General features: G+C 35.6%; 1 protein-coding gene across 1 annotated transcript in view; it reads left to right on the forward strand.

Moving 5' to 3' along the window:
- Positions 1-26: 26 nt before the first annotated feature.
- WBP4 (WW domain binding protein 4) overlaps positions 27-24,279 on the forward strand; it is a 29,243-nt gene continuing 4,990 nt past the window's right edge. Inside the window, exons 1-9 of the mRNA XM_073212559.1 lie at positions 27-186; positions 1,333-1,405; positions 3,501-3,563; positions 3,657-3,780; positions 9,017-9,184; positions 11,318-11,364; positions 11,817-11,892; positions 13,592-13,785; positions 17,666-17,898. Of these exons, the coding sequence (XP_073068660.1) occupies positions 185-186; positions 1,333-1,405; positions 3,501-3,563; positions 3,657-3,780; positions 9,017-9,184; positions 11,318-11,364; positions 11,817-11,892; positions 13,592-13,785; positions 17,666-17,898 (980 nt within the window). The 5' untranslated portion in view covers positions 27-184. The remainder of the gene's footprint in view (positions 187-1,332; positions 1,406-3,500; positions 3,564-3,656; positions 3,781-9,016; positions 9,185-11,317; positions 11,365-11,816; positions 11,893-13,591; positions 13,786-17,665; positions 17,899-24,279) is intronic.

Here is a 24,279-nt window from a genome sequence, read left to right on the forward strand (position 1 = left end):
CGGACTGAGTCGCCTGGGCACCCGTAGTTGGGAACCGTGGAACACTGGGCTCGGGGAAGGAGGGAGGTGCCGCGGCTTGGAGGCTCCGGTCGTTCTCGCGGTGGGTCGGGCCTTGACTCTTCCCGCGTGCGAAGTCGAGGCTCAACCGGAACCGGGGGCGACGCACGGAGCGGCTGATGCAGTCATGTGAGTCGGGTCTCGGCTCTAAACAACGCGGTGTTGTTTGGCCGGCCCTTTCTCGGCTGGGTCTCTCCCTCCACCACCATCCTTCCGCCCACCGCCCTCCCCGTCCTCCGGCTGGAGGCGTGACGGAGGCGCTCTTAACTCGCTCGCGACCGGCCCTAGACCGGCTGGGCCGGTTCACTGGGCGTGGTAGAAATGCGCCCCGGCGGGACGCCCCGGGGTGCGGAGCATGCATTCTCGGGACGGGGGCTGGCAGCCAGTTGGGTTGGAGGGCTGCCTGCGGAGGGGCGGAGGGCTCCCTCCACCTACGCAGTTGGGGGCGCCTGCACCCTTCCTTTCGTGTGGCTCTTGAACCCTGGGGTATTGTGAAACCTGGGTTCGACTGCGGCCACCGATGCCTCCAACGCCTGCTAGAAACCACCAACCCTGATTAGCGTAATGCCTTTTTTTTTTTTTTTTGTCTTGCTGGCTGAGAGGTCCCTTGGCTTTTCCAACTCTTTCTTGCCCAGAGGCCCAAAAACAAATTGTGTTAACTGATCTCTGAAGAACCACAATTTCCCGCCGGAGGAGTCTTGTGTTTTGTTCTTTTTTTTTGATTAAGGTATTATTGATACACACTCTTATGAAGGTTTCACATGAAAAAACGATGTGATTACTACATTCACCCATGTTATCGTGTCATCCTCCCCATACCCCATAGCAGTCACTGCCCAACAGTATAGTAAGATGCTACAGAGTCACTATTTGCCTTCTCTGTGTTGTGTTTTGTTCTTTTGGTGAAAATGATTTGCTTTAAAGCAAACTTTATGAGTTTCTGGCCTCCATTACAGCAACCTCCCAAAATGCCCGAAAGGAATAAAAAGAGTAAGTAATTTTTAATGAGATGTTTCTTATTTCTTCACACGGCAGTTAACAAATGAGAAAAAAAAATTTAAGGGAGTTTTAGATCTGGCGCAGACATTTTCTACTTTACTGGCAACAATTTCAGTTGACTGCTTCACTCAGATAAATAATAAAACAGGGTTCTGGGAATAACAAGGCAAGATTCAGTAGCAAGGGCTTATATTTCAAATTCTAACATGTAAAGCATGCAGAATTTTATCTTTTTTTAATTACAAATAAACTTAGACTTGTTTATCCCTTTTTCAGGGCAGACTACTGGAAGTCACAACCAAAGAAATTCTGCGATTACTGCAAGTGCTGGATAGCAGACAATAGGCCTGTATGATAATTCCATTAGTAGAGGTTCTAATAATACTGTATTCATATGAAGTGTTCTCTTTTGATCTAAGCTCAAGAGTTTACAAAGCACTTTCATATGCATTGCTCTTTGTTTTTTAGAACATTACTGTCTGTTTGCTCTTTCTAGAAAAGCTGTGAGCCTTCTTCCTTTTCATCAGGCTGAATTTGGTTATACATTGAGCCAAATTTTCTCTATGGCCTTTCAGTCACATTCAGGAAATGGACATTGAGTGGGTAATCTCATCAATGTTTATAAAACACGTTATGATTGTGTTACTTGTAATACTGCCATATATAAAGAAAAGTAAAAACAGAAAGCCCTTAATATGTAAGAAGAAACAACATTGTAGTTTTTCATGTTTTCTGCTCTGGAGATAAAATATATGATGCAGAGCTTTATATCTATAAATACTCAAATTTGAAAATATCATTCCTTCTTTTGTGGATATGAAAATAACTCTGCTAAACCCGTTATTTACTGTATCTCTTAGTCTAGATCAGATTTGAAGAAAAACGAAAGACAGTGCCATTTCTTTCCCGCTCACATGCATGTCATATTATACACATAATACATAAACCCTAGGGTATCTTACATACATACATCATTTTTACGTGGTGGAGTTGCGTGCACAAGAGATAGTAGGTCCATCTTTAACAATGTTGTATTTCTTTGGTAGACCTTTTTTTCCTACTGTCTACAAGGAATTTGGGGATATTTTTCTTTTGAGTTTAGTTTTGGTTTTTGGACTTTTCTGGATAGTTGTTTAAAGTTTTTGACTATCTTCTTTGACTTAGGCAGTCGTTACAAATAAATGCCACACATTTTAAAGCCTACACAAATAACTGGTAGTCTGTCTTCCTTTGAGGTACCCAAGCAATTCAGTGAATTTTATGAGTTACCTAGAGTAATAATCCCTTCTAGAATAGTCTTTCTTCATCTTCTTAAATTGGTAATACACACATTGATTTGACATTTAATTAGAAACAAATTATTTTTGAGTGGGCCTTGGATAAAATCAACTTTAGGTAAACCAATATATGAAAAACAGGATGAACATCTTTACAAAGTCACACTTCAGAGAAGAATTCACGGTAGTACCTTAGAATACTCAGCTAATCCATCATAAAAGAGTTGACTGACAAAACTTACTTTGCAAAGTTCACCAGAAATTTCTTACTCCATACAAACAGACATTTGTAATTTAGGAAGCATTCTGGCTATTTTAAATGCATTCACTCACCTATCTCTGTCCCTGTGTATCTAGTTACCATCATTTCTTATAGGTTACTACTTTCTTCATTTTCTTTTCTATCCTTCCATTGTTTCTATATTCATTTACACATACATACATATATATACACACACACACATATACACATATGGGCTCTTAATCCAACATATATAAAAGGTAGCATATAAGCTGTACTGCACTGTTTTTTTTTAACTGAACAGTATTTAGTTAATACTGCATAGTAGTTGAATACTATTCACATCAATATGTGGGGAGCTTCTTTGTTCTCTACTATAGCAGACTAATTTTGATATAGTGCCAAATTGTTCTGCATAGGAGGTTTGCATTTTGTACCATAACAATATTGTATAAAAATATTGGTTTACAGTTTAGGAGGAATTTTTAAATGCCTTATTGTCTGTGTCGCTTACCTAATGTGGCAAATAGAGCTGTACAAATTCTAGAGACTTAACTGGTTTTTACATTTTATGTTGAGAGGTGTTTCTTGTCCACTCCTCTTTTGGCTTCACGTCTTATTTGAGTCCCCATTACAGTCATACTCATTAGATTACTCATTAAGAGTACCTTGTATTTTTCTCCATTAATATGGCCATCATAGTCTATTTTAGGCACCAAAGGAACCTCTTTAGAGGGCATAATAATAATGTGGTTCAGCTTCCTTGCATCATTCATTAAAAAGGGCCAATTGGCATTAAAATTATTTTTATCTTTTCTGCCAGGCATTTCAGTTTCAATTTTATGTTCCATTCCCATATTTACTGTTATTTAATGTGAACATTATGATGTCTATGTTGCTCTGTATTTTCTTTTTTCATTTTCAAGAGTGTTGAATTTCATGAAAGAGGAAAGAATCATAAGGAAAATGTGGCAAAGAGAATCAGTGAGGTAATTTAGTTTGCTTCTTTCTTTGTCAATTTTTCTATGTAAATATGAGTTTTTTATCTATCTAGCTTTCACTTTTATATGTATCTTACATAGATTAAACAGAAAAGCCTGGATAAAGCAAAGGAAGAAGAAAAGGCATCAAAGGAGTTTGCTGCAATGGAGGCAGCTGCCCTGAAAGCATACCAAGAAGATTTGAAAAGGCTTGGCTTGGAGTCAGGTAAAAAGGCAACCAGCGTGTTTTAAAAGTAACTCAGAGGTCATGCTAAGTGAGCTTTTATTGTTGCAATAAAGAGGTTATACACTCAGGGTATATACTCTCGGTGCTTTTCCTATTCATCATAGCCCTGTTTAGACTGTGGGCCTTTACTTATGCCCTTTTGTTTTTCTTTTAAAGCTTCATCTTTTAACACCTTCATTCGCAACAACCATACTACTTTGGTTGTCATCTAATCCCAGCTCTGTTTTAGGTCAGTGGCTCATTTCAGAGATACCTGACTTTTTTAGGTATTTTAATTATTAAGCTAAAAGAAACTGTTCATTAAAATATAGGCCTTGCGTTATAACAATAATTTACTTTATGGCCAAAATAGAATCATGTTTATTTATATGGTTGATTTATAGTGAATTAGCCTTTTGTGAACAAATTAACTGACTTGACTACTAGAAGGTAGATAATTTTTTCTTCTTTTTTAATTTTTTTACTGAATACGTTTTATATTGTGTAAATTTAAGGTATATAAGTGTTACTTTGAAAAATTTATATATAATATGATTACCATAAATCATATATTGTGATATCACAGTATTCACATTAAAATAAATATTGTGCCAATATTTATCACAGTATTGTGTATTAGATCTCTATGGCTTATTTACTACTCATTGCAAGCTTGTACCCCTAAATAATATCTCTTAGCTCCCCACCCCACCATCCCTTGGAAACACTTTTTCTTATAAGTCTTATTTATTTAGATTCCACATGTAAGTTATCATACAGTACTTGTGTTTCCTCTCTCTGACTTACCTCACTTAGCATAACATGCTTAAGGTCTATCCATGTTGTTGGAGGTGGCAGGATAGCCTCCTTTCTCATGACTGAATAATATTTCATTGTGAATATGTATGTATGTGTGTGTGTGTGTGTACATACCACTTTTTATCTATTCATCCATTAATAGGCATTTAGATTGTTACCATGTCTCAGCTATTATGAATGATGCTGCAATAAACATTGGAATGCATATTTCTCCTTGAAAACCTCTTTATATTTACTTTGGGTATATACCCAGAAGTGTAACACCTGGATTGTATAAATCTATATTGTTTTCCATAGTGGTTGGACCAACTTACATACACCAGCAGTATATAAGGGTTCCCTTTTCACCACATCCTCACCAGCAAGGAGGTAAACAATTTGAGGATATAAGGATAACTCAGTTCCAGATAGAAGGCATTATTAAGTATAATGTACCAATATTGTTACTGAATTTATGCTTTAAGTTAGGAATTTCTCTGTGAGTAATTATCCCATGACAAATCACCACCCTTCTTAAACCAGGCATATAGCAGCAGATCTCAGTTGTGGATCTTGCATAATGGGTGGGATACACAACAAGGAATGGTAGGTACTCTTTACTCTCTAATAAAAGCTGCTTTCAGTTATGTTTTTAAGCAGAATAACAGTTGTTTTGGCATGATCAAATAAGAACCAGTTGTAACCAGACTTTAAAAAAACTCTCCTGGACATGGGGGAGGAGGGTGGTATTTCTAGGATAAAGCTATATGTTCACTTAAAGGGGAGAAAGGATGTAGGTGTTCCTACAGAATTAAAGAGGAGAAGTTGGAAATTCATCTCATCAGTGACATGGATTCCATTATACTGCCTTATGAGAGAATAAATCTTAGCATTTAAATTTAAACAGTTTTCCTATTAAATATTTTTCATAGTCTATTTCCTAAATATAACATACATTTTTCTAAATAAAACTGTACAAAGAAAAGAGTTTTTAAAACTTACTGCCCTTTTTCTTGACATTTTTAGAATTATTTTTATAAAGTTATATGGTCTGTTTGGGGGCTGTTTTATTTTTCCCCTCAGTACATCAAATGTCTTTTCTTAGAAGCTCCACATCCCTAAATTATAAGGGAAATGCAAATCAAAACCACAGTGAGATGTCACCTCACACCAGTTAAAATGGCCATTATTCAAAACACAAAAAATAACAATTGTTGGTGAGGTTGTGGATAAAAGGTAACCGTTCTACACTGTTGGTGGGACTGTAAATTGGTGCAGCTACTATGGAGGGTACTCAAAAAACTAAAAATAGACAAATCATACAACCTAGTAATTCCATGTCTAGGAATTTACCCAAAAGAAAATTGAGTCCCTGGTTCAAAAAGATACATGCAACCCCTATGTTTATCATCACATTATTTACAGTAGCCAAGTTGTGGAAGCAACCTAAGTGTCCACCAATGGATGGATGGATAAAGATGTGGTATATATACACAATAGAATATTACTCAGCTGTAAAAAAAAAAGGAATCCTGTCATTTGCAACAACATGGATGGATCTAGAAGGTACTATGTTAAACTAAATAAGCCAAGTGGAGAAAGATCAATATCATATGATTTCACTTACTTGTGGAATGTAAAACCAAACCAAAACAAACAAAACAACAGTAGATTCATAGACACTGAGAAGTGACTGGTGGTTACCATGGGGGGTGGTTGGGGTGGGTGTGTGGGGAGGGTCAAGGAGATAAAGGGGCACAAAAATTCTCAATCATTACCAAAAGGGAGGGGTTGGGAAATGGCAGGGGAGAGGAAAGGGGATAAAGAGGCAAAATAATTCACAGTCGTGATATAAGGTGGTCATGGGGGGACAGTAGTACAGCATAGAGAATACAGTTAATGATTCTGTAACATCTTAACTACATTGATAGATAGTGACCAAACTAGAGAGGGTGAGGACGATGTGAGGATTTAAATAATATGGTTAACTAACTGTTGAACCACTGTGTTGTGTGCCTGAAACCAGTATAAGATTGTGTATCAATGATAACTGCAATAAAAAATATTTTAAAATACATCTTTTAAATAATTAAAGATATACATAGTAGCTACAGAGGGGCTAGGAGCACAGGCTTTGGAGTAACCAGAATTACCTCTTGATAGGTTTATGATCTTCAGTTTTTACAAAAATTAATGTAATGGTATAAATTACTTAGTGACCACTTGTAACAAGTGTTTAACAAAGATTATAATATGCCATAACTTAACCAATTTCTACCTGATTAACATTTAGGTTGCTTAGAGTTTTTCACTGTTAGAAAGATTCCTTCGGTGAGCATCCTTATGCATGCATGTTTTCACTTTTTTCTCTGTAGGTTCAATCTTGAATTGAGATTGCAGAATCAAAGTATGAATGTATTTTACATATAGATAGTAATACCAAGCTCTCTTCAGAAATGTTGGGCTGATTTACACTTTTGCTAGAAATAAAGTTAATTTATTAGCTGGTGTTGGGAGTAACTGCCAATCCTTTGGAAAAAAGTAGAGTCATAGAAACTACTTACTCTTTCACACCATGTAAAATACCTGATGAATAGACTAACACTGAATTTGGTCATTCTCTTCAGGACTTACTGATCTAATGCCAAAAAATATTTATTTGCATTTCTCTGAATATTAGTAAAGGTAAATATTAATTCACTGAATTACCTTTGTACTTTTTGCCCATTTTTCTTTTAGAATGTTTAACTTCTAAGAGATCTTTCTTAGGAATATTAGCCCTCTGGCTTATTTGTTGTAAATATTTGTCATTTGTCTTTATTTTGTTTTTATTTTTGTAATACAGAATATTTGAATTTTTAAAAAGTCAAATTAACATTGATTTACTCTATTCTTTTCATATACCCACCTTCAATATGGAATTTATGGTGTAAAAAACATGGGACAGACTGGGGAATAAGGAGTAGCTTTACTTTTTTCCAAATAATTAACTAGCTAGTACAACATCGTTTATTAAATGGCCTCTTTTTCTCTTTAAAATAAACACTAGGAGTCTGCTATTGGATCTGTTTCTGTGCTTTTCTGTTTCAATCTAATGTTTGCCTACTCATAGGTCAGTTTTACACTGCTGATTTTTTTTTACCGTAGTTAAAAGTTTTAATACCGGTAGTATTAGAGTCCCTTCATCGCTTTTTTTTTTTTTAATTTTGGTATCATTAATCTACAATTACATGAAGAACACTATGTTTACCAGGCTCCCCACCTCACCAAGTCCCACACACACACCCCACTACAGTCACTGTCCATCAGCGTAGCAAGATGCTGTATAATCACCACCTGTCTTCTCTATGTTGCACAGCCCTCTCCGTAACCCCCCCAACGCTATACATGCTAATCGTAATGCCCCCTTTCTTTTTCCCTGCCCTTAACCCTCCCTTCCCACCCATCCTCCCCAGTCCCTTCCCCTTTGGTAACTGTTAGTCCATTCTTGGGTTCTGTGAGTCTGCTGCTGTTTTGTTCCTTCAGTTTTTCTTTGTTCTTATACTCCACATATGAGTGAAATCATTTGGTACTTGTCTTTCTCCACCTGGCTTATTTCACTGAGCATAATACCCTCTAGCTCCATCCATGTTGTTGCAAATGGTAGGATTTGTTTTCTTCTTATGGCTGAATAATACTCCATTGTGTATATGTACCACATCTTTATCCATTCATCTACTGATGGACATTTACGTTGTTTCCATTTCTTGGCTATTGTAAATAGTGTGGATAGGGGTGCATCTGCCTTTTTCAAACTGGGCTGCTACATTCTTAGGGTAAATTCCTAGAAGTGGAATGCTGCAATGGAGGCAGCTGCCCTGAAAGCATACCAAGAAGATTTGAAAAGGCTTGGCTTTTCAAATGGTATTTCTATTTTGAGCATTTTGAGGAACCTCCATACTGCTTTCCACAATGGCTGAACTAATTTACATTCCGAGCAGCAGTGTAGGAGGGTTCCCCTTTCTCCACAACCTCGCCAACATTTGTTGTTGTTTGTCTTTTAGATGGTAGTGATCCTTATTGGTGTGAGGTGTTATCTCATTGTCGTTTTAATGTGCATTTCTCTGATGACAAGCAATTTGGAGCATCTTTTCATGTGTCTGTTGGCCATGTGAATTTCTTCTTTAGAGAACTGTCTATTCAACTCTGCACATTTTTTAATTGGATTATTTGCTTTTTGTTTGTTGAGCTCTTTATATATTTTCATCACTTCTTTTTTATAATTCTCCTGAATATTTGTGCATGTTTAGTTTTCCAAATAAGCTTTACAATAATGTTTCAGGTTCCCAAAAGAATCTTCTTGTCAGCTTTTGATTGGAATAATATTAATGTTTTCTATCAGCATATACAAAAAAAAAGTTACATTGGCTACTTTACCCTTATCACATCTGTTTTCTAGAAATTTCAGAGCCAAGCATATCACCAGTAGCCAGCACTGTCCCACCTCCCAGTGCATCAAAACAGCAGAAGGAAAAAAAGAAAAAGAAAAAAGATCCTTCAAAGGGCAGGTGGATAGAAGGCATAACCTCTGAGGGTTACCATTACTATTATGATCTCATCACAGGAGGTAAGTCATTCAGGCTTAGAATAGTAGAGAATGACTACTAACAGTTTATCTTATGTTAGGACTTTAAGTTATATTGAAACATTTAAACAATGAAAGACTATAACTTTACATTTTGCCACAATGGCAAAAAAATTATGTCTCCTTTAAAAAGGTAACCTCATGGTGACTCGTGTTATATGTCATACTTAATTAAAGCCTTAATAGTGGGTTCCTTACAAATAAGCTACAGCTTTATATTTTCTCAATGAAACCTTCTTAAAGTATGAACTATATATAAATCATTTTATGTGGAAATAAGACATTTCAGATCCACTTAACATCTTATATTATAGAGTTCTTGAAATAAAACTTACTGTGAAAGAAATTTTCTATCCAAAAGCAGACTGGGAATCAGAAACTGCTTTCTTTTTAATGTAGTTGTTTTGAGTGACCTAGTAAAGCACTCCCATCCTATTAATGTTTTGGATAGTTCTACAGAATACACAATGGTGTTTTTCAGTAAGACTATCAAAAACATGTTTTTGTTTTCCTTTAAGACTAAATGTATATAGGATTTTTATTCCATATAAATTCTGAGATAAATGCATTTATTATACATTTATCTAGCATCTTACTCCCCAGAAACCTAAAATTTAGTGTCATGTATAAACAAATAAGCTTGATACAAGGAGGAATTTCAAAGTTCTATAATATAAGAGATGTAATTAAGATTATATGGGAGTTCAAAATGGTGAGGAATTATGATTATGTGGATCTGAGAGATTGTCACAGAAATTCCTTTTGAGCTGACCTATAAGCTAAGATGAGGACATCATTACTGATGTCATCTTATTCACCATTTGTACCCGTACCATCTAACACAGTACCTGGTGCAGATACTTCATAGGTATTTTGATTGAAAAAGATTACAATAAGTTGTTATAAGCGTATGGCAAGCATTCCAGACAGGTAGAATAATATGAACCTTAAAAAAGATTTTGAAGGTTTGGGAAATTGTCATCTGGTAAAGATAAAACATTAGGTTCTTGAGCATGTCATGGCAGAAGAAAAAGGCTGGAAAAATAGATTGAGGCCATATCATGGAGGGTTGGGAGGATGATGGTGCCACCTACTGAGAGAGAAAACAGAAACAGAATAAGTGAAAGTGGGATAGTAATGAATTCAGTTTTGGATATGTTGAGATTGAGGTACCTATAGAACATTGCTGTGGCAATTTCCAGAATCTAATTGATGATTAGAATCTGGAGTTGAGGTAAGTTGAGTCTGGAAATGTAGATAATACGTTAACTTGTAGGAGTATATGAGATCACAAGGAGGGAAAAAACAAGAAGTAAAAGGGTGGGTAGTATGTATATGAAAGGAATGGATAGAAGAAAAGCCAGGAGAAAAGTTTAGAAAACTTAGGAAGGTAGGAAAGGAGATCAGATCGTTAATCATGAAACCTTGAACTTAAGGTATTGTTACATGATCTTTAGAATCACAGTCAGTTTGGGACTACAAAGAAGTAGTAATAATCACTCAAGAGTTTGCACTGAGCCTTAAGTGAAGTGCATGTTACAGTTCAGCAGTGAATCATCAATTGTTATATTATATGCTAAGGCTTATCTTTCTCAAGTTTACATAGAAACAATTAATTATGTCTTTTCTCCCTTATAGTGCCTATTGCTTGCTTGCTTTGTTCACCATCCTATTTTATACTCTTGCTCTCAGCAGTACTTATTTTTAATTCCTGCATATTTCATCTTGTTCCTCTTCTGAGTCATTCATTCCATTTCTCACTCTACACTGCCCCAAGATGTTAAAAAGCCATTTCATTCCTTCAAAAAATACTAAGCCTGAATTTCATGAAGTCTTTAAGAGAAGCTCTACCTGACTATAATTCCTATAGAAGTACCAGTAACTTTTAACCCTTCTTTCTTCTTCATTACATAGCATTCACATGTATTGTTTTGCACAATGCTATTGAGATGTATGTTCTTTCTTTTTATTTTTTAGTTTGTTTTTGACTATAGATCTGTAGTGTGTTGTATACATTGAGTATCTTGAAAATTTTTGCCAGATTAAATTTTTTGGAAAGTTTTTTTTTTTAAGCCAAAAAATTTTATAAATACAATATATCTTGCTTTAATTAAGCATCTCAGTGGGAGAAACCTGAAGGATTTCAAGGAAACTTAAAAAAGGTAACTGAAGCACATTAATAGTGTCTTTGCTTTATTTTTTAAAGTGATTGGCTTCTGGGGTTCTGTAGTTCTGTTAAGCAAATTTACTTCCAAATAAGTCCCACACATACACTTTGCTCCTTTATTCCTGTAGTCCTTTCATTAAAAGGCTGGGTGGAGGTGAAAAAGTGATGTCTTCCCAAAAATTCTGTGCAGGGAAAATATTAGTTGGTTTGTAGTCTACTGCCATACACATGATCCTGTCCATCTGCAAAGAATTGTTCCTGGCTTTCAAAGGTGAGACAGTCTCTCCCTGAAAGTTGGCCCATGATACAAACCAAGCTTCTTGGCTATGGTCAGTGCCCCTAACTCCCAGGTGCCAGGAGGAGAGGAAAGGGTGGCTGACTGTTAGTTATCTAATAGATAACCACATTCTTATCTTAGTTTATACTGATTTTTTTTCCTCCTGTTAGGCAGCAGTGAAGACTGTTTGGGTAGAGGGTCTCAGTAAAGATGGCTATACCTATTATTATAATACAGAAACAGGAGGTAAGTATTGCCTTTGATTATCTAAACTATCTAAAATTATACCTGAAACCTGCTGATGAATCAACTGAACTTGGAAATTTTAGTATAGCAATAAACATTTCCACAGCAAGTGTGTATTGTTTTTGTAATTTAAGAACATTAGTAAAAAGCAGAAAGATTTCCACATGTAATATACTGTGCTGCTCGTTCTCAATTGATAGTGCATTCACAAGTTTTAAAAAGAATCATTGTTGCTTTCTCTACCATTACTGATTTTAATCATGATTATTTTAGAAATAGTTATTACCTTGAAAGATAACTTAGAAATCACCTAATTCAACTTGCCTGTTTCCTTTCTTAAAGAACAAAGCTGAAGCTGTTTTAGCAATGGCTGAGATTGTCAGATTTTCTTTTACTAATTTGATAACATTTCAGTTATATAAATATTTATAAAACATGCATACTTATTATTATCTAAGTTTTTCAAATTAAGATTTTATCTAATTTAATAAAATTTGTCTTCAAGTAATTGTATTTAGTTTCTACTGCAATTAAATTTACCAAAGTAGCTATAGTATTGTTTTAACTTTGGGATGGTTAGGTTTTTTTTATTTAATCCTGCTATCCAAAGCCCTCCACATAACATTAACTCTTTAAGGAGGAAAAGGGCCCCTTTTATCCTCCAAGTAGATATCTAGTCCCCCTAATGATAGTAATGGTTCTATCTCAGTAAAGCTGAGGTCCTACATCTTTATAAAGTACTATAGCGACACAACTCTAGAGCTAGATCTGAACTCAACACACAGTTTCTTCCCTACCGGCTACATGATTGTGGGTAAGTCCCTGAGCCTATAATTGCTCTAAAGTAAAATAGAAGTAATCATATGTTCTCTGGTGTCATGAGGGTGAGGTGTCTATAAAAAGTTCCTAAAGAAGTACCTGATACATAGTGGTATTTGATAAATGATTTCCTGAAAGTTCTTTGTGCAGTATGGATAAGGAAATGATGCTTTTCATTAGTGCTGGAAAGTACTCTGTATTAATAAAGGACTGTACATAACTGATTTACTCCCAACAGTTTCAGTCTATATCTGGAACAGCATATTTATTAGTAGAGTCACTTTCACTCCTTAAATCATCCTAGATGGACAATAAATTTTAGAATCTCTTTCTTTTTTAGTAAACTAAAAGAAAATAACTACACGATAATTGGAAATGCTATCATTTTACTAAAAGCCCATTACACCACTGGATGGCAGCAGAGTTCAATCAAAATTTTTTCTTTTCCCCAGTACACAAGTGCCAGATGATATTCATGCAAATCTTCACAGTATGATTTCACTTTGTGAGGATTCCAGGAAATGTGTCTTCATGATAAATGAATTCTGGGAAATCTGATGTGTACTTACTATCACATATGTTTACTGAAATTGCCATCAGGTAATTTGTGAGAGTCCTTAGAAAGTATTGCCCAGTTCTTAAGTCTCTTTCCACTGGGGCTATATAGTTTATACATCTGGTGAATCCAGATTGTTTGAAATCAATTTATGAAAGCTACCAGAGCAAGAGCTTTGGGAACTCCTGTTTATTCCTGGTTAAGTGATTGTGTGAAATAGATGCAGTGTTATCATCTAATATTTAAATGGCAGAAAACATTATATCGGGAATTACTTTAGAACTGGTAACTAAGTAACATGACTATTTAAAATGTGTTGAATAGAATCCAGATGGGAAAAGCCTGATGATTTCATTCCACACACTGGTAATCTGCTTTCTAGTAAAGCCAGTGAAAAGTCACTTGGCACCCTGGAGGAGTCCAAATCATCAGATGTGCACAGTGATTCTGATGGGGAAAAGGAAGCAGAAAAAAGAGAGGTCTCCACAGAAACACAAAAGCTAAAAATAAAGTTTAAGGTAGGTTCTTGATTTATTCTTTACAAAAGTGTATCAATTTATGAAAAGCCCTACAGACTTACTCAGTTTTCTGTAGAAGCTATAAATAAAGCCAAGATATATGTTTTGGCAACTAGATAAATGGTTGTGTCATTTATTAATATCTATTTGGTAGCAAGAGAATTCATTTTTAGACCTCCCCAGTTTGAGATGCCTCTGTAACATTCAGAGAGAAATCTGAATATGCAAGCCTGAATATCTAAATTAGAAATTCTAATTTGGTTATTTTCAGCATATTGGTAGTCATTTAAACCTCAGAATGGAAAACGACCTTGGAGAATGTTAACCATTTAAGTGGCAGGCTGAGACAAAGAGAATCTCACAGGGTAGAATGAGGAAAGAATGGTTTAGAAGGGTATGGAGAGAAGCAGAATAATTTAATATTCCAGAAGCCAAAAATAGAGAAAAGAACATCAAGGATTAATTAGGACTAGGAAAAGAAAATGGTCCATTGAATTTTACAGTAAGGAAGTACTTCATGCTCTTCCACCAGTTTCACCAGAATTTGGGGTGGCAGAACCCAGATTACAGAGGGATGAAAAGTAGTTCACAGTCTATATGTGGTTGGGATATGAAATGGAAAGTAGAAAGTAGGTAATAGAATATTGGCTACATGTTGACTCTTACTCATGAGAGATTTATGGTGGTTGTGTTTTCCTTGAGAGGACTCTAAATGAGGTAGAAACGGAATACCAACCGGTGTAGGTGGATAGATTGGTCTTAAGGAGTGAACTCATTTTCTGTAAGAAGGTAATGTCATTTTTTATAAGGTGTGACTGTGGATGAGTTGGTATCAGGAAATTAAGAGTCATGCCTTTAAACTCAATTTATTGATTCATAAACAAATCAAGATTGCTTGCTGAGGGTAAGGAGCTTCAGGGAGTTTGACAATACTGATGGACTGAAGTAGTCACTGAGCTGGGATGCGAGAGGAAATGAAACAAGTAGGAGGATTGACTAGTGGTGCTGATTGCCCAACCTTGCTGGGAAAGTAAAAACAGACATTGTAATAGTATTGCTAGTCCCCCTGCCTTTGTGACCTTTCCAGGATCACTCAGGAACCCAAATGCCAAAGCAAAGAAGATGTATATGAGTGACCCATGGTAGAGATTACTGACCTGAAGGGTGAAGGAAAATAAAGGATGCTGGCGACAGGGTACTTCCAAGGCTACAACGATCTTATCTTTGCTTGGAATTTAACATACCCCATACATCTTGGTGGAACTTAGCTTGAGGGATGTATCTATAGTTTGTGAGGAGCAGCAAAGCCCCAGTTAGAGTAGCCATCTTGCAATATTTATAGTCAAATTTAAGTAACCCAGCCTCCAACGTGGGATGGATATTACTAATTTTAAGCAAACAATATACTGAATACAGATAAACCACCTATTATCCTGCTCCTAATACCCAGAAGAATCACTATACTACCTTGGTGTTTATTAGTCTAATTTTTTACTATTCAGACACACATACATTAATTTAAACAAAATATAGAGTCATAGTGTAATATCATTTTTCAATTTCATCTGTCACAAATACATCAATAAGCCTTCCATCTACTGAAATGATGGATAGTGTTCTGTGATATGAATATATTATTCATCCCTATGTAACTGAGTATTTTTAATAACCATGAAAGGGACTAGGGGAAGAAATAACTGGAGGTACATTATTAAAGCAGTATTGAAGTCTCTGCCGAGGTTGGATTTTATACATTTTGAGATCTCAGCACTTTGTATGGTGGTGTGGTTTTTCTCCCCCCCTCAGTGATTGGATAGATCTGTGTTGGAGGTTTGCAGTATCTATGCGATTGACAGGCACAAGGACAAAGATATTCAAGGGTATAAGCAAAAGAATGTTCATAAAGTGATTCCTTATGCAATTGGGGCTCTGTAATTAAGGGTGTAAAGTCTAGACAAGATCAGCAAACCAAGAACATAAGGAGAAGTTAAGATATTGAAGAAATTATTAAGATTGGAGAAGGTATAATGAGGTTGGACAGGAGGTATAGTAGAAATAAGGCAGCCAGCAAGTCGAAAGAAAATACTCTGGTCACAGGATGGGCTTTTAGAGTTTAAAATTTCACAGGTGGGGCATTTTTGAGTGATGACCTAGTTCAAATTAAAAGGAATATAGCTGAGAGGATTTAATATTTGAATACTCCCTATACACCAGGTGTTATATATGAGGAAAACTACCTTGTATAATACTAGGTGACTAAAATACAGTGAAAGCCAGTCACTTGATTTTAGGCTGATAAAACTGAAGCTAGGGAATTTTTTAACTCTTGGATAACAAGAGTGAGTAGATGGAACATGATGCTAAAGTTGCCAAAGTGATTAGTGAACAGGTAGTGACTGTAGGTCATCAGATCATGTAGGGACGAATGGAAGAGGTTTGTGTAGAAAGCGGTATGAGCTTCAGAGGAGAAGGTACTTACTGTGAGAGGATCAAGGCATAAATTATCATGACCCCAGTAAAACTGTTTCATTAAAAGTCATGGCCTGGCACAGTCGCAGGGGGGCCATCAGGTGAGAAATTGGGGATCAACAGAGGTGAGGCTTAGAACCTCACCCCCCCTGTTTTGAGAGAATCTTCTGCATCCGTGGATGTTTTATTGCCCTTGTCTAGCTTGGATTAACACATAGTCTACAGGCACACACCTGATCATCAACATTTGCTCTCTTACAACACTAAACTATGTTTTCTACCTTTATCTTGCATCTACCTACCACCTCAGCATTTTATTAAAAATAAAAATAATAATAATAATAATAAAGGGAGAAATGTGGGATCCACATATAAATCAAGTATAAAAATCAAACGAATATTCATATTTGACCTGATTGTTTATAGTTCATAATGCGTGATCAAAACCGAAAGTTTCTGTGATGACTGCCCTTGTACTGTTCACCATGTAAGAACTTATTCACTATGTAAGAATTTGTTCACCATGTAAGAACTTGTTCGTTATGCTTCAGAAGATTGGAGACTGACGAAAATTAGGCTTGGGGTGGATTAATGATTGTGCATTGAGCATTGGCTCCCCTATACAGAATTTTATTGTTGTTAACAACCATTTGATCAATAAATATGAGAGATGCCCTCTCAAAAAAAAAAAAAGTCATGACCTGGAAGCATCAAGATTACTAAGAGAAAGTGAACGCTGCCTCCTAGTCCTATGATACCAACAGCATGAGGAAATGAGTTAAACATCCATTCGAAGAATTAACACACAGTGTACCAGGACTGCCCCCTTGGTTATACAGTTTGTAAACAGGCTGAAATCTAGTGTATGGTCTGCTTGCAAAATTGGGTCATAGGGCTTTGTTATCCCAGATGAAGGGGTACCATAAAAGCACTAGCCCTACCCAGAGGTGCTTTTGGGAGCTACTTCTAGCTCGGCAGTGTGTCTTTTATTAATTTCATGTGGTTACTAGTTGTATACTCCACCAAAGCTCTGGCAATGTCTCCGAAGTGAAGACAGATTTCAGTTAAGACTGATAGCTTGATGGACTTGACATGACGTTATATTCAGAAAGGACACTGTAAGGAGAGTTCCCTGTTGGATATATAAGAAGAGAAAGCAGAAAAGTGAATTAAAGATAAAAAAGGCTAGCGTATGTCTAATTGCAGAACATTAATAGGATCATGTTATGTTACTTTAAAGAGTAGCCTTGGTCATTTTAGACATAATAAAAACTTAAGCATTAAATTCTTTTATGTACATTTGTGTTGTGTGCAAATTTAAACTATTTCAGTTATCAGTAACAAGATTATTTTTTTTTATTTGCCCTTGTTTTGTTTGATGTGTGTTATTTCTTGACTTTGATTATTTCAGGTAAAAAATAAAAATAGTGGTAAAGGAACTGAACCAGAAACAGTGAAAAAAAAAAATATCCAACAGCAGAATTCATCAGGTCCAAATGGTAAAGGAACTGAACCAGAAACACAGAAAAAAAAATATATCCAACAGCAGATTTCATCAGGTCCAAATGAAGAAAAATCCAAAGTTTATAAAAAATCAAATCCATATGGAGAATGGCAAGAAATTAAACAAGAAATTGAATCTCAGTAAGTACCTAAAATTTAATCCCACTAGTTTTACACATATTTTACTTCTTGGTACTTCTATAAATTGCAATAACTAATTCCAAGAATAAGGTGCTCATTTAAAGTATAGCTCCTTTCTTTTATTTCCAGTGTGGTTTTAAACATTTTTTCTGATTACATTATTTTTAAAGCATTTCTCAGTGTAAGCCAATGGTTATTTTTAAAATAATTATGAGAATGTAGACAGAATAAAGGAGTTTCTCTTAAAAAAATAATAGATTACTTTTTTAAATATTTTTGAGGTACATACAGTAAAATGCACAAATCTTAGTGTACAGGTCCATAAATTTTGATATGTTTATACACTCCTGTAGTCACCACCCAGGTTAAGATATCAAACATCCTCATTAATTTTTCTCCCCCTCACCTTTTTCAACCATTCCCCCCCACCCGACCTCCCCTGAGGCAACCACTAGTTCAGGTTGTATTTATGTTACTTAATGTAATGTTAGGCAACATCTGTTTAATGCTACATAGTGCCAGGCATCATGATAACCATATTGACTATACATATTGAAGTTACAGAAATAATAGACTGCATTTCTTCAGCTCCTAAGTGATATAAGTGACTTACAATAGGAAGATGGTCCTACTATACCAACATCTTGTATATATCCAAGTTGAGATTCCTAAAATTTATATTGAAAATTTTGTTTTCTTTGTAATAAGTATACTATAAAGCCATTCTTGTTAAAATTTAACCTAGTCAGCCAGTTTTATATGTGATAAACTATGTCTGACATTTTAAATAGATTAGCCTAATTTCTTAAGGAATTTTCCCCCTTAAAAATAATATATATTTGTTAGAGAAAATTTTTGAAAATGAAGAAAAGCATAAAAACTTATTTAAGTATTTTTTTTCCTGTTCAGCATTATATTAACAATTTTCTATTTTGTATGAAATTTCATACATGTTACTTGTAATCATTACATAATATTTAATAATTTAGATATGACTTGATTTTACTTAGCTGTTACCTTTCTATTGGACATTGGGTTATTTCTGCATTTCCTATTCTTATAATGAGTCCTGATTTTTACATGTGTATATTACTGTGGGCATTTCTATTTTCTAGAAATGGAATACCTGCTTAAAGGTTATGAACATTTTGAAAATCTTGATACACAGTGGCCATTACTTTTCAGAAATAGCATACCAATTTATATTCCATCAGCAGTTTCTGAAAGTTCTATCCCATTGGACCCTCTTAGCATTAATTCCCAAATCTACTACTTTGTTTCTGGCTGCCTATTGTTTCATTCGTCTATGTGTTCTTATGAGAGTACCATAAAGGTTTGAATATTATGACTTACTTATATGCCTTTACATGATATATTCTGATATCTGGTGGTGTATTCCCTGTATTATTTTTCTTTGAATTTTCTTGAACAGTTCCTGTTCTATAAATTAAATCATTTTGCAAATGTTCAACAAGTGTAATAGAATTTCAATCAAAATGATTGAAATTATGTTTTGCTTGCTGGATTTTGCGAAAACTGACATTTTCAATATTCCATATTTATCCAAAAATCTTGTATATTTCTTTATATGTATGATTCTTTTATATAGCTTTTGTAGCTGCCTCACACTTGAATTTCTTGAGTTTAAGCCAGGTGTCTTCTTAGTCCAGTTGATTTCACTTTTGAACCCCAGAACTAAAAACTGTGCCTGGGACATAATAGGTGCTTAGTATTTATTAACTACATGAATACATTTTTACATATTTTGCTTTTTTTTTAATCATGGGCTTAATCCATTTTTTCTGTTATTTCTTTAACCAGTAATTATGGTTTTTGCTCTGGGAGGAGGGGGTTTCCCTGCCTGGGGCAAGTTCTCTGTGAATTTCATAGGATGGAATAAAGGCAAGGGCAAGGAGTTGGGGACTTAAAAGGGGGTTTATTCTCATGGCAGTAGGTCTGTCCCTCCTTGCCTTCTGCTCTCCCCGCTTTCTGCTCTCCCCCAGCGGCTGTTAAGCTTCCTGTTCGCACGAGGAGTCAATTCTCCAGGAGTACCGGGCTCCATAGCTCCCGCCCGCTCCCTGTAGCCCAGTTCTCCCAGCGACTCCCCACTTTTCTGCCCTTAACTCCGGGAGGAACTGTGGGTGGGTCCCTGGTCACGGGCAGGTACCTGAGCAATTACATACCAGGAGCTGAGGGGAGAAAAGGATGGGTGTTTCCTCTTCACCCCTCCCCTGGGCCAGTACTCTCACAACTGACCAGCGGCTCTGTTGCTGGTAAACATCCCATAAATGTGCAAACAGGCTCTGATTTTATACACAATGGGCAATATTAAGGCCAGGCAGGAATCCTGGTCAGAATTCCCATTTGTTCCACAATGGTATAAAAATGGTACTGTGTCCAGTTGTGTTCCTAAGTTATTATTTATAAGACATTCTTTTGAGTCTTGTGTTTCTATGTAGAAACTTATCTGCAAATATTTTGTGATTTTTTTTTCTGTTGATTTTACTTTCTATTTATTTCATGTCATACTAAGTTTCAAATCCAGTGTATGTAATAATGATGAGGGTGGGCATTTATGATTTATTTCTGATTTGAGTGAAATGCCTTTTAAGTTTATATTGAGTATTATCTTGAATATTAGCTTAAGATAGATCATCTTTATCAACTACCATTGAATCTATAGATGGCTTTGAGTAAATACAGACATTTTAACAATATTCATCTTATCCATTAACACAGGATACCTTTCTACTTGTGTGTTCTTCAGTTTCTTTCATCAGTGTCTTACAGACTGATGAAAGTTTTCAGTGTACAGATCTTTCACCTCCTTATCACTAAGTATTTTATTGTTTATGATGCTATTGTGAATGGAATTGTTTATTTCTTTTTCAGATGTTTTGTTGCTGGTGTATTCAAATGCAGTCGCTTTCTGTGTGTTGATTTTGTATCTTGCAACTTTACTGAATGCATTGATTAGTCCTAACAGTTTTTTGGTGGAGTCCTTAGGATTTTCTGTATCATCTGCATACAGTTCCTTCCTTACCTATTTGGCTGCCTTTTTTTTTTTTTCCATCTTTGCCTGATGATATTGGGAGTTCTAGCCAGAACATGTTGAATAAGAGTGGTGAGAGTGGGCACCCTTGTCTTGTTACTCATCTTAGAAGAAAAAGCTTTCCGTCTTTCACCACTGAGTACAATGCCAGCTGTGGATTTGTCATACATAGCATTTGTGCCATTGAGATATGTTCCTTCTATACCCAGTTTGTTGAGCATTTTTATCATAAAAGGATATTGTATTTTGTCAGATGACTTTTCTGCATGTCTATGTTTAAAATCATATAATTTTTATTGTTCATTTTATTAGTGTGGTATGTGTCAATTCATTTGCAAATACTGAACCCTCCTTGCATCTTGGAGATAAAATCCCACTTCGTCATGGCATATGATTCTTTTAATGTGCTGTTGAAGCCTGTTATTTTGTTGATGATTTTTGCATCTCTATTCTTCAGGATATTAGTCTGTAGTTTTCTTTTCTTGTAGTGTCCTTAACTGGCTTTGGTATCATGGTAATGCTGGCCTCCTGTAATGAGTTTGGGAGTGTTCCCTTCTCTTCAGTTTTTTGGAAGAGTTTGAAGGGGGTTGGCTTTACTTCTTTAAATCTTTGGTAGAATTCAGCAGTGAATCTGGTCCTGTGCTTTTTTATATTTGGAAAGTTGTTGGTTACTAGTTCAGTATCATTACTTGTTACTGGTCTGTTCATGTTTTCTATTTCATCGTGATTCAGTCTCAGTAGGTTGTATGTTCTAGGAGTACATCCATTTCTTATATGTTATGCAGTTTGTTGCTATATAATTGCTCATAATAGTATTTTACTGTCCTTTATTTCTGTGGTAACAGTTCAAATGTCTCCTCTTTAATTTTGATTTTATTTGTGTCTTTTTTTTCCTTAGTCTAACTGTTTGTTGATTTAGTTTTTCTTTTCAGTAAAATAGCCCTTAGTTTTCTTTGACTATTTTCCTAGTCTCTGTTTCATTTCTGCTCTGATCTTTAGTCTGTAGTTTTCTTTTCTTGTAGTGTCCTTAAGCTGGCTTTGATATTGTGGTAATGCTGGGCTTAGTTTCCCACAGTTGGGTAATCACAAACTATGGGCTTAGTTTGTACTTTTCCAAGTTCCGTGAGGTAATTAGGTGGTTCATTTGAGATCTTCCTTTTGTTTCTGAATGGAGCCATTTGTTCAAAAAAACTTCCCTCTTAGAAACACTTACGCAGCATCCTATAGGTTTTAATATATTGTGTTTCCATTGTCACTTCTTTTGAGTTATTTGACTTTTCTTTTCGAGCCATTAGTTGTTCAGGAATGTGTTGATGTCTATGTATTTGTGAATTTTCTAGTTTTCCTCCTATTACTGATTTCTACTTTCTAACCATTTTGGTCAGAAAAGATATTTAATGTAATTTCAGTTTTCTTAAGTTTTCTAATAAGATTTGTTTTGTGAAAAGTCATATGATCTATCCTGGAGAATGTTCCTTGTGTGCTTAAAAAGAATGTATATTCCAGTGCCCTTGGATGGAATGTTCTATATATAATGTTAGAGCCATTTGGTCTAAAGTGTGGTTGAAGTCCAACATTTCTTTGTTGATTTTCTGTTTGGATGAGCTGTCCATTTCTGAAAAGTGTAGTGTGGAATTACATTACTATTATAGCCTATTACTATTATTATATTATAGTCTGTATTTCCCTTCAGATCTGTTAGCATTTGCTTATTAATTTATTTAGGTATTCCAGTGTTTGGTACATATATATTTACAGTTATTGTATCATCTTGCTGTATTGACCTCATATCATTATATAATGACTTAATCTTTCATTACCCTTTTTGGCTTAATCTTTTTTTGTTTTCCTATATAAGTATAGTTAGCCCTGCTCTCTTTTGGTTTCCACTCTCATGCAATTTTTTTCCATCCCCTACGTTGAACTAAAGTGTGTCCTTACATTTGAATTGCATCCCTTGTAGGCAGCATATATATAGTTGGTTCTTGGTTTTTTATCCATCCAAGCACTGTGTATGTTTTGATTGGAGAATTCAGTCTATTTACATTTATAGTACTATACATAAGGACTTACTAAAGCCATACTATGGGCTTTTTTGGCTATATATTTTTTTTTTCTCTTGCTGCTTTCCTTTGTAAATTGATGATTTTCCATAGTAGTGTGCTTTGATTCTCTTCTCTTAATCTTTTATGAATCTACTTTAGGTATTTCTTTTATGGTTCCCATTGAGAGTTATATGAAAGATCTTATATACGTGTCAGTCTAGTTTACATTGATAAGTCACATACAAAAAGTATCATTTTACTCATCCTCTTTTTGTTTTTGATGTCACAGTTTACAACTTTATATATTGTATCAAGTTGTTTTACTTCTACCTTTTTTTTTTTGGTATCATTAATCTACAATTACATTAGCAACATTATGGTTACTAGACTCCCCCCATCATCAAGTCCCCCCCACATACCCCATTACAGTCACTGTCCATCAGCATAGTAAGATGCTGTAGAATCACTACTTGACTTCTCTGCATTGGACAGCCCTCCCCATGCTCCCTCCCCCGACATTATGTCTGCTAATCGTAATGCCCCTTTTTCCCCCTTGTCCCGCCCTTCCCAGGCCCTTTCCCTTTGGCAACTGTTAGTCTATTCTTGGGTTCTGTGATTCTGCTGCTGTTTTGTTTCTTCAATTTTTTTCTTTGTTCTTATACTCCACATATGAGTGAAATCATTTGGTACTTCTCTTTTTCCATCTGGCATATTTCACAGAGCATAATACCCTCTAGCTCCATCCATGTTATTGGAAATGGTAGGATTTCTTTTCTTCTTACGGCTGAACAATATTCCATTGTGTATATGTACCACATCTTCTTTATCCATTCATCTACTGATGGACACTTAGGTTGCTCCCATTTCTTGGCTATTGTAAATAGTGCTGTGATAAACATAAGGATGCATCTGTCTTTTTCAAACTGGGCTGCTGCATTCTTAGGGTAAATTCCTAGGAGTGGAATGCCTGGGTCAAATGGTATTTCTATTTTGAGTTTTTTGAGGAACCTCCATACTGCTTTCCACAATGGTTGAACTAATTTACATTCCCACCAGCAGTGTAGGAGGATTCCCCTTTCTCCACATCTTCACCAGCATTTGTTGTTGTTTGTCTTTTGGATGTTAGCCATCCTTCCTGGTGTGAGATGATATCTCATTGTGGTTTTAATTTGCATTTCTCTAATGATAGCCATGTGAAGCATCTTTTCATGTGTCTGTTGGCCATCTGAATTTCTTCTTTAGAGAACTGTCTGTTCAGCTCCTCTGCCCATTTTTTAATTGGAT

Source organism: Manis javanica, chromosome 9 (assembly GCF_040802235.1).
Source record: "Manis javanica isolate MJ-LG chromosome 9, MJ_LKY, whole genome shotgun sequence".
NCBI classification, from domain to species: Eukaryota; Metazoa; Chordata; class Mammalia; order Pholidota; family Manidae; genus Manis; species Manis javanica.